Source organism: Cucumis melo, chromosome 8 (assembly GCF_025177605.1).
Source record: "Cucumis melo cultivar AY chromosome 8, USDA_Cmelo_AY_1.0, whole genome shotgun sequence".
NCBI classification, from domain to species: domain Eukaryota; kingdom Viridiplantae; phylum Streptophyta; class Magnoliopsida; order Cucurbitales; family Cucurbitaceae; genus Cucumis; species Cucumis melo.
This window is the reverse complement of record NC_066864.1, coordinates 10,712,943-10,724,292: the sequence shown is the minus strand read 5'-3', so window position 1 is coordinate 10,724,292 and position 11,350 is coordinate 10,712,943. Positions and strand designations below refer to the sequence as shown.

The 11,350-nt window shown below is 46.1% G+C and overlaps 1 protein-coding gene across 1 annotated transcript; it reads right to left on the bottom strand.

Moving 5' to 3' along the window:
• Positions 1–1,767: 1,767 nt before the first annotated feature.
• LOC127150571 (uncharacterized) lies at positions 1,768–9,329 on the bottom strand. Its single transcript, XM_051088442.1, has 2 exons — positions 7,553–9,329; positions 1,768–2,095 (listed from the first exon to the last, which is right to left on the bottom strand). Exons 1-2 carry the CDS (start codon positions 8,784–8,786, stop codon positions 2,046–2,048), a joined length of 1,284 nt encoding a protein of 427 aa, XP_050944399.1. The 5' UTR covers positions 8,787–9,329; the 3' UTR covers positions 1,768–2,045.
• Between the last annotated feature and the right edge of the window lie 2,021 nt (positions 9,330–11,350).

Below are 11,350 nucleotides of genomic sequence, written 5' to 3'. Positions count from 1 at the left end.
AAAATATTTAAAAATATAACAACATATCAACATGTCTATGATAGACCATGATATTTATTTCTGTATACATACATACAACATATACATGCATACATACTGAATTTATTTATTTTTGTAACATGGTGAAAGTTTATCAAGACATTCATTCTTTCTCTTAAGGTTCAAGATTTAAATTTTTTCTCTCCCACATTTGTTTTCCTAAAATATATATTTTTTTTCAAAAAAATAATTGAATTCATTTAAATTTGATTAAAAAGATTAAAAAAGAAAAGTTATAAATTTCGGAATAAGTTGTATTTGTTTGGTTAGGTTTAAGTTGTTAGATAATAATGGATAAAAAGACAATAGATTTCAATATGGACATCATTGGAACTTTCAAATTGTTCCAAAAGTTCATCGACATAACTTAAGATTTGTTTGAAATTGTTAAGGAAAAATTGTTTAAACAAATAGTGTGGTGTGGCATAAATATAATGATAGATTTATATTTTCCTAAAATTAATTTTGAAACGTTTATTTATGATTAATTTTTGACCGTAACAACCATTATGACGGTTATAGACATTTTTTTTTAATTAATTTTACGTCATTTAACACGTTGAACATCCGTTATATATTTCAACCTTTCCTTCTGTTTGATACACCACCAATCTCTCAAAGCTCTCTTCTTTCTCTCATGAATTCTCCTTATTCCTCTCCTTTCTTTTGAGTGACATGAAGAGAATCATGCTAAAACGCCTAGGACTTCTATTATTACAATTCAATGATTAGCGTGACATCTTGAAGCAAATGAAAAGACCGAACTTAATTCTTAATGAACTCTATACTTGATATCGAGTAGGGTACCTAGATACAAGAGTACTCTTAATAGATTCACCTTTATGGATGTGGAATTGAGAATCACATCCTATGAAATTCTAAACAAATTCTAAACTAGGATATATGTGCAAGGCCTTAAAGCACAATCATTTAAAACTTCACTTAAATAATAGTGTGAGTGCAATGTTGTTAGAGATAAAGTTCAAAACTAATGGTTACTTTACAATATTCTAATCATTGTCACTGTGTAAAGATTCAAGTCATAAGACACCTTTGCTTAAGCACATTATTACACAAATAGATATTGGTCGGTGAAAATGTTTTAAAATTTTTAAGTGGGCCGGGGACTTTTAGTAAAATTTTCATGTGAGAGATTGTTGATAAAAAAAATTGTTTAAATGAATGTGGTATGGTGTGACATAAAAATAATGATAGATTTATATTTTTACTAAAATTAATTTTGAAACGTTTATTTGTTTTTTAAATTATCTTTTGATCGTTACGATCGTTACAAGCGTTCCTTAATTAATTTTACACCATTTATCACATTGAACATCCACCATATATAAAATCCTTCCCTTCTCATTTGATACACCACCAATATCTCAAACTCTCTTCTTTCTCTCACGAATTCTCCTTATTCCCATTTTGTTTATTGTTGTACTTTCCAAAACAAAATTATTTTGTCTTTTTACTTTTCGAGAATACTAGTATCTATCAAGTGTTGTCAACAGTTTGGTTTCAGTGCAGTTTCTATCGACAAAATTAGAGGTTATTTTATATCTTAAGGATGATGGGGCATGTGATATCTATTTGCACATCCAAGCAGGACCGTGAAACGTTTTAAAGAGAGTAAGATCCGCGACTCATCCTGTTATTAACGTGCTTCTGTTTTGCTGGTTTTCTCACTATGACGATTAGCTCCACCGAAGTGCAACAACATAAATTGTAACGACCCGACTCTTTATGCTGAATCGAAGTGGTTACTAAATCTAGGATCAGTGTTTAAGTCATAAAATCTGGTGTAAATAAATGCAAAGAAATCTAGCAAATTTATTTATGAAAGATAGTTAAAGTAACATGTAGAAATACGAGTTAAGTTTAAATCCCTAAGCGGGCCCTATCTACAAAAATAACCAAAGTAAATATGCAGAAAGCCGAAACATGAATTTAACTGTAAAGTAAAACATGTGCGGAAGCAGGAAAACCCCTATGGCTCGCCACGGTCACTTCACGTCGCTCGCCAGCTTGCCTTTGCCCTTACCTCGTCCTCTACCTGAAAACATAAAATGAAGAGAATGAGTATAAAAATACTCAGTAAGGGACCCACTACTAGTCCCACTAGGTGCCTGTTAACATTCCTATCGAGTCCTGAAACTAGTACCCAATCTCTGGCACGCTCCCGAACACGTGCAACGTGCGCCCCGTAGGGACATAACTCTGGTCTTCGGTGTCCAGGGGACACTTAGGACCGTCGGGATGCGAGGACCCCGTCGAGTCGCTCGAGTCATATCTATAGTCATGCTGGACTGGCGCCCCGTCGAGCCTAACAGTCCTAAATAGGTGGTGATCCCGAAGGACACCCATGCAGGTACGACTCAGGTAGGAGAAGTTAACAGATACCCCAATCCCAACATACATATGCATACGTCATCAAATTATCATCAGGAAATAACCACCATCTCATCCCCCACTACAGCTATCATCAAACAGTCACTAATAGTCCTCATTATACAGTCACCTACGTCATAAGTCCATCAGTCTTATCATACAGTCACATACATCATAAGTCCATCAGTCTTATCATACAGTCACATACATCATAGGTCCATCAGTCCCATCATACAGTCACATACATCATAAGTCCATCAGTCTTACCATACAGTCACATACATCATAAGTCCATCAGTCTTATCATACAGTCACATACATCATAAGTCCATCAGTCTTATCATACAGTCACATATGGTTCGAGGGTTCTCATTACTATAATATTATGCCAAAGTATGGCCATGTCATTCGTCAGATCATGATAAAATATTATCATACATCGTAAGCCCAACCATCATCGTATGTCGCTGAAGGAACATGCAACATCAAATTCTCACATGGGGCTAGTAGTAGAAGTCTCTTACCTCGAGATGTTGCTAGATGAGTTCCTACTGAGGAAGTCCTAAGCTGCAGCAGCTATTTGGTCCAATTTGCTTCTTGAGGAAAGTAATTAAATTAATTAAATTTCCAAATTAACTCATTTAATTACTGGGCAGGCTAGGGAATTTGGAAATTACCAAAAATTTAGGTGGAAGGAGCCAAAACAGGCTTGGCGGCTCGACTGGAAGAAGACAGGACCGGCTCGGCTTGGCGTAGGCGCGGCTCGGCTCGGTACAGGGACTTCGCGTGCGACTCGGCTTGCTACAGGGAGGGGGCGCGGCTCGGCTACGCGGAACGCACGGCGCGGCGCGGCTGCACGCGGGGAGAGCTGGGCACGTGTGGCGCGGACGCGGGTTTCGGTTTCGGGCGCGCGGGCGGTTCCGGGTTCGGACGCGCGGGTGGTGGTTCCGGGTTCGGTTTCGCCCGTCGGCTGGAGGCAGGCGCGTTCGCGGCTTCGGTGCGGCTCGGGTGTAGGCGCGTTCGCGGCTCCGATTTGCAGACGCGTTCGGCTGGCGACGCGGCTTCGACGTGGAGATGGATCTCGGCGACGAGTTTCGGCTGATCTGCCTCGGATCGAAGCGGCGCGAGGGGTGGCTTCGGCTTCCAGTCGTCTTGCAGACGCGTGAATGGACGGCTTCGACTCGGCTTCGGCGTGCGAGGAAGCTTGGACGAATTCTGGCGCGGCTGTGCGTGTGGCGTGGGTAGGCGGCTAGGGTTTCGCGACGGCGGCGGCGGCGGCGGCTCGCGGCGGCGGCGGCGGCGCGGCTAGGGTTTCTCGGCTTCTTCTTCTTCTTTCTCTTTTTCTTTTTCCTTTTTTTTTCTTTTCCTTTTCTTTTCCTTTTCTTTTCCTTTCCTTTTCCTTTTATAAAATAAATTCCCCTCTTTTTCTCTTCTTTAATAAATTCCAAATTTCACCCTTCTCTCTCTAAAATTTCACCCAATTTCTCAACAAATCCCTCCTTTCCCTCAACTTTTAAATACGTATAAAAATCTTAAATACCAAGATAATTTCATTTGGAGTTTACTTAATACTTTAAAAAGAAAAATCCAAATCTTAATGATATAAATTCCATTATTTAATTATAAATAAATAAATAAAATAAAATAAAAATAAAAAAAAAAAAATACTAAGAAAAAATGGATACAAGATCATTGGGGCGTTACATACTTCCCCCCTTAGAAAGCTTTCGTCCTCGAAAGCTCTAATCCTCGAACATTTCTGGGTACTGGGCCTTTATGTCCTCTTCTCTCTCCCACGTGGCCTCTTCAACTCCATGGTTCTGCCAGAGGACTTTGACTAGTGGAATATCTCGACTACGAAGCTTCTTGACCTCTCTTGCCAAGATCTCGACAGGCTGCTCCTCGTAGCTCAAGTTCTCACTGACCTGTAGGGGCTCGAAGTCCACGATGTGCGTCGGGTCTGCGACATACCTCCTCAACATGGAGACATGGAATACGTCATGCACTGCTGAGAGGGATGGGGGCAAGGCCAAACGATAAGCCACAGGGCCAATCCGTTCCAGTATCTCAAATGGCCCCACGAAACGTGGACTCAACTTCCCCTTCTTCTCGAACCTCAGAACGCCCTTCATCGGTGCTACCTTCAAAAAGACCATATCTCCCACTTCAAACTCGAGGTCCTTACGTCGTACATCAGCGTAACTCTTCTGTCTGCTCTGTGCGGTCAGCATACGAGCTCGGATCTTCTGTATGGCTGCATTGGTAGTCTGCACTAACTCGGGGCCTAGCATCCTCTGCTCTCCAACCTCGCCCCAGCAGACAGGGGATCTACAGCACTTGCCATACAGAGCCTCAAACGGAGCCATACCAATGGTAGCCTGGTAACTGTTATTATAGGCGAACTCCATTAGATGCAGGTGGGAGTCCCAACTTCCTGAAAACTCTAGCACACAGGCCCGCAGCATATCCTCCAAAATCTGGTTCAGTCTCTCTGTCTGACCATCAGTCTGAGGGTGGAATGCCGTGCTGAAGTCCAGCCTCGTACCTAATGCAAGTTGGAGCCCTTGCCAAAATTTCGAAGTGAAACGGGCATCCCTGTCTGAAACGATGGATACTGGTACTCCGTGCAGTCTTACTATTTCCGTCATGTATAACTGCCCCCACTTGCTGGCAGTGTACGTGGATTTCCCTGGCACGAAGTGGGCTGTCTTCGTAAGTCTGTCGACCACAACCCAGATCACCGTGTAGCCCTTCAAGGTCTTGGGCAGTCCCGTGATAAAGTCCATCGACACACTCTCCCACTTCCACCCTGGCACACTCAAGGGTTGCAACAACCCTGCTGGATGCTGCCTAGGTGCCTTCACCTGCTGGCACACCAAGCACCTACTGACGAACTCTGCTACATCCCTCTTCATGCCCCTCCACCAATAGACACTCCTTAAGTCCTGGTACATCTTCGTACTCCCAGGGTGCATGGTAAACGGGGAACTGTGAGCCTCAGTCAAAAGCTCTGTCTTAACTGCGCTGTCTTCCGGCACACACAGGCGTCCCTCAAACATAAGGCCATCATCAGAGGATATAGAGAACTCTTCACCTTGCTCCGTCTCTACCATACGACGTTTCTCTGCCAAGTAAGGATCACTCAGCTGAGCAGCAATGATCTTTTGCCTCAAGGTTGGCTGAACTGTCAACTGAGCCAACTGTGCGGCAACCTCACCTACTGAAACTGCAATCTCGGCTCTCTCCAAATCCCTGAGTAAGGGGGTCTGCTTCGTGATTAGCGCTGCTGAATGTGCAACCTTCCTACTCAGCGCGTCAGCCACTACATTTGCTTTACCTGGATGGTACAGGATCTCGCAGTCGTAGTCCTTCACCAACTCGAGCCACCTCCTCTGCCTCATGTTCAACTCCTTCTGAGTGAAGAAATACTTCAGGCTCTTGTGGTCGGTGTAAATCTGAATCTTCTCACCGTACAGGTAGTGCCTCCATATCTTCAGTGCAAAGACTACAGCTGCCAACTCCAAGTCGTGGGTAGGGTAGTTCTGCTCATGATTCTTCAACTGGCGTGAGGCATACGCAACTACCTTACCTTGCTGCATCAGGACACATCCCAGTCCTTTCTTAGAGGCATCACTATAGATCACAAAACTTCCCGACCCATCAGGCACTGTCAGGACTGGTGCCGTCACTAGCTTCTGCTTAAGCTCTTGGAAACTACTCTCACATGCTGGGCTCCAGACAAAAGGGGTTCCCTTCCTGGTCAACTGGGTCAATGGGCTGGCTATGCGTGAGAAGTCTTCTACAAACCTCCTGTAGTATCCTGCCAGACCCAGAAAACTGCGAATCTCACTGACTGTAGACGGTCGAGGCCAGTTGGTCACCGCTTCGACCTTAGCTGGGTCCACCGAGACTCCCTCACTGGAAACCACGTGCCCTAAAAATGTCACCTTCTTTAACCAGAACTCACACTTGGAGAACTTGGCGTATAGCTTATGAGCTCGAAGGGTCTCCAAGACTTGGTGCAAGTGCTCTTCGTGTTCGGCCTCAGTCTTGGAATAGATCAAGATATCGTCAATGAAGACTATGACGAATTGGTCTAGAAAGTCCTTAAACACCCTGTTCATCAAGTCCATGAACACTGCAGGGGCATTAGTTAAACCAAAGGACATCACTATGAATTCGTAGTGTCCGTACCTCGAACGAAAGGCCGTCTTGGGAATATCACCGTCCCTAATCCTCAACTGGTGATAGCCTGATCGCAGGTCGATCTTGGAAAAGACGGTGGCCCCCTGTAACTGGTCGAACAGGTCCTCGATTCTGGGTAAGGGGTAGCGGTTCTTAACTGTCACCTTGTTCAATTCTCGGTAGTCAATGCAAAGGCGCATCGACCCATCCTTCTTCTTCACGAACAACACTGGGGCTCCCCAAGGTGATACACTGGGCCGGATAAAACCCTTGTCCAACAGCTCCTGTAACTGGACTTTCAACTCCTTTAACTCGGCTGGGGCCATTCTGTAAGGAGCTCTAGAGATAGGGGCGGTGCCGGGCTCTAACTCAATGGCGAAGTCTACCTCCCTGGGAGGCGGAAGTCCTGGGAGTTCGTCGGGGAAAACGTCAGGGTACTCCCTTACTACTGGTTCGGAAGATAGGGAAACTTCTGGTTCTGCCACATCTACTACGCTTGCCAAGATACCCCAAGTACCCTGGCTAAGTAGCTTACTCGCCTTCATTGCTGAGATGACCTTGGGTATACCTACCATGCCTGCTCCTCTAAACTTAAACTTATCCCCGGAAGGAGGGTTAAAGACTACTTCCTTATTAAAACAGTCTATGGTTGCATGGTTAGTTGACAACCAATCCATGCCTAAAATTACATCGAAATCTTGCATATCTAGCACCAGTAAAGTTACATTCAAGGTATGGTTTGCTATTTCTACCCAACATGCCCTTATTTTTTCCTTAGACAAAAGGACCTCTCCAGAAGGAGTAGAGACAGACAAGGCACTACCCAACGGTTCTACTTCTAAACCCGCATGCTTGACAAAAATAGAGGATATAAATGAATGCGATGACCCCGAGTCAAATAGTACCAAAGCATAATGCCCCAAGATTGGGAGCGTACCTGTCACCACCGTACTAGCTCGCTCGGCCTCCTGCCGGTTCGTGGCAAAGACTCTCCCTTGCTGGGGAGCAGAAGGCTGACGTGGCGCCGTCTCTAAGGGTTTCCGAGGACACGCATCAGCGGTGTGCCCCGGCTGCCTGCACCTGAAGCAGACTCCACTCCCAGCTAAACATTGTCCTCCATGGACCTTCCCACAGGTAGTACAAGTGGGTAGCTCTCTCAAAGTTCTCCCAGCTGCTGCCAGCTCCCGACGGTGTCTCTGGAAGACACCTCCTGACCTCGGAGTCCGCTGTGGTATTACGTCGGGCTGCGCCTCCGCCTTCCTCTTCTGTCCCGAGGCTGACCCTGTGCCGACAACCTTAGATTGACCAGCTCTCTCATGCAGGCTCAGATCCAGTGCTATGCGTAGAGCATCCGCATGAGTGGTTGGTCGAAGAGCTCGTACAAAACCCTGGAGGTCTAACCTGAGGCCATTAACAAATCTCTCAGTCCTGGCGGCCTCATCCCTTACCACATCAGGGGCAAAACGGGACAACAGGTCGAACTCGGCATCATACTGTTCCACGCTCAGTTTGCCTTGCTCCAAGTTTAGGAATTCTTGGAGCTTGGCGTGCTTCACGTTGGCAGAGAAGAACTTAGCATAAAAGCTCTCCCTGAATTGCTCCCATGTGATCTTGCTGGCATCTCCTCCCAGCGCCCTCTCAGCAGTCTCCCACCAGGCAGTCCCCCTATCCTCCAAACAGAAAGCTGCACACTGCACCTTCTGGTCTTCTGGGCACTTCATGTACCTGAAGATCGTCTCTATGGATGTCAACCACAGCTGGGCTCTAAAGGGGTTGTCCAAGGATCCGTCGAAAGTCTTCGGGTTGTACTTCCTAAAATCCCTCAAGTGCTTGGCCTCAGCTGACAGTTGTACTGGCACCGGCTGAGCTTCCACCGGGGCTGGAGGGATGACGGGCTGGTCCTGAACAGGGGCTGGAGGGACTACAGGCTGGTCCTGAACAGGGGCGGCCTGGTTCTGCTGAGCAGCGAGGAACGGCGCTAGAGCAGCTTGCAGCATGGCCTGGTAACGCTGCTCCATTGCGGCGAGATCCGCCTGAGTGACCGGTGCATTAGGGTTGACTGGTACGTCGGGGTTGACTGGCGGCGCGGCAGGTTGCTCCGCCGGTTGGCCACGACCGGCTCCTCTGCCTCCCCTGCCACCTCCTCGGCGTGCACCTCTACGTGGCGGCATTCTTCCTAAAATTCACCAACAAATTTTTCACCACTAGAGCTCAATATTCTCTCTCTAAGTCTAATCTAATCAGGCAACATTATAATCTTAATATTTGTAAAGCTTTAGGCATACCTGGCGAGTGACGAAGGACCGTATAGCCATAGGGTGAGGTAAAAATCAAAACAAAATGACTTACATCATAAGTCAGTCTACAGGACCTAAAACACTGCGCTCTGATACCAACTGTAACGACCCGACTCTTTATGCTGAATCGAAGTGGTTACTAAATCTAGGATCAGTGTTTAAGTCATAAAATCTGGTGTAAATAAATGCAAAGAAATCTAGCAAATTTATTTATGAAAGATAGTTAAAGTAACATGTAGAAATACGAGTTAAGTTTAAATCCCTAAGCGGGCCCTATCTACAAAAATAACCAAAGTAAATATGCAGAAAGCCGAAACATGAATTTAACTGTAAAGTAAAACATGTGCGGAAGCAGGAAAACCCCTATGGCTCGCCACGGTCACTTCACGTCGCTCGCCAGCTTGCCTTTGCCCTTACCTCGTCCTCTACCTGAAAACATAAAATGAAGAGAATGAGTATAAAAATACTCAGTAAGGGACCCACTACTAGTCCCACTAGGTGCCTGTTAACATTCCTATCGAGTCCTGAAACTAGTACCCAATCTCTGGCACGCTCCCGAACACGTGCAACGTGCGCCCCGTAGGGACATAACTCTGGTCTTCGGTGTCCAGGGGACACTTAGGACCGTCGGGATGCGAGGACCCCGTCGAGTCGCTCGAGTCATATCTATAGTCATGCTGGACTGGCGCCCCGTCGAGCCTAACAGTCCTAAATAGGTGGTGATCCCGAAGGACACCCATGCAGGTACGACTCAGGTAGGAGAAGTTAACAGATACCCCAATCCCAACATACATATGCATACGTCATCAAATTATCATCAGGAAATAACCACCATCTCATCCCCCACTACAGCTATCATCAAACAGTCACTAATAGTCCTCATTATACAGTCACCTACGTCATAAGTCCATCAGTCTTATCATACAGTCACATACATCATAAGTCCATCAGTCTTATCATACAGTCACATACATCATAGGTCCATCAGTCCCATCATACAGTCACATACATCATAAGTCCATCAGTCTTACCATACAGTCACATACATCATAAGTCCATCAGTCTTATCATACAGTCACATACATCATAAGTCCATCAGTCTTATCATACAGTCACATATGGTTCGAGGGTTCTCATTACTATAATATTATGCCAAAGTATGGCCATGTCATTCGTCAGATCATGATAAAATATTATCATACATCGTAAGCCCAACCATCATCGTATGTCGCTGAAGGAACATGCAACATCAAATTCTCACATGGGGCTAGTAGTAGAAGTCTCTTACCTCGAGATGTTGCTAGATGAGTTCCTACTGAGGAAGTCCTAAGCTGCAGCAGCTATTTGGTCCAATTTGCTTCTTGAGGAAAGTAATTAAATTAATTAAATTTCCAAATTAACTCATTTAATTACTGGGCAGGCTAGGGAATTTGGAAATTACCAAAAATTTAGGTGGAAGGAGCCAAAACAGGCTTGGCGGCTCGACTGGAAGAAGACAGGACCGGCTCGGCTTGGCGTAGGCGCGGCTCGGCTCGGTACAGGGACTTCGCGTGCGGCTCGGCTTGCTACAGGGAGGGGGCGCGGCTCGGCTACGCGGAACGCACGGCGCGGCGCGGCTGCACGCGGGGAGAGCTGGGCACGTGTGGCGCGGACGCGGGTTTCGGTTTCGGGCGCGCGGGCGGTTCCGGGTTCGGACGCGCGGGTGGTGGTTCCGGGTTCGGTTTCGCCCGTCGGCTGGAGGCAGGCGCGTTCGCGGCTTCGGTGCGGCTCGGGTGTAGGCGCGTTCGCGGCTCCGATTTGCAGACGCGTTCGGCTGGCGACGCGGCTTCGACGTGGAGATGGATCTCGGCGACGAGTTTCGGCTGATCTGCCTCGGATCGAAGCGGCGCGAGGGGTGGCTTCGGCTTCCAGTCGTCTTGCAGACGCGTGAATGGACGGCTTCGACTCGGCTTCGGCGTGCGAGGAAGCTTGGACGAATTCTGGCGCGGCTGTGCGTGTGGCGTGGGTAGGCGGCTAGGGTTTCGCGACGGCGGCGGCGGCGGCGGCTCGCGGCGGCGGCGGCGGCGCGGCTAGGGTTTCTCGGCTTCTTCTTCTTCTTTCTCTTTTTCTTTTTCCTTTTTTTTTCTTTTCCTTTTCTTTTCCTTTTCTTTTCCTTTCCTTTTCCTTTTATAAAATAAATTCCCCTCTTTTTCTCTTCTTTAATAAATTCCAAATTTCACCCTTCTCTCTCTAAAATTTCACCCAATTTCTCAACAAATCCCTCCTTTCCCTCAACTTTTAAATACGTATAAAAATCTTAAATACCAAGATAATTTCATTTGGAGTTTACTTAATACTTTAAAAAGAAAAATCCAAATCTTAATGATATAAATTCCATTATTTAATTATAAATAAATAAATAAAATAAAATAAAAATAAAAAAAAAAAAATACTAAGAA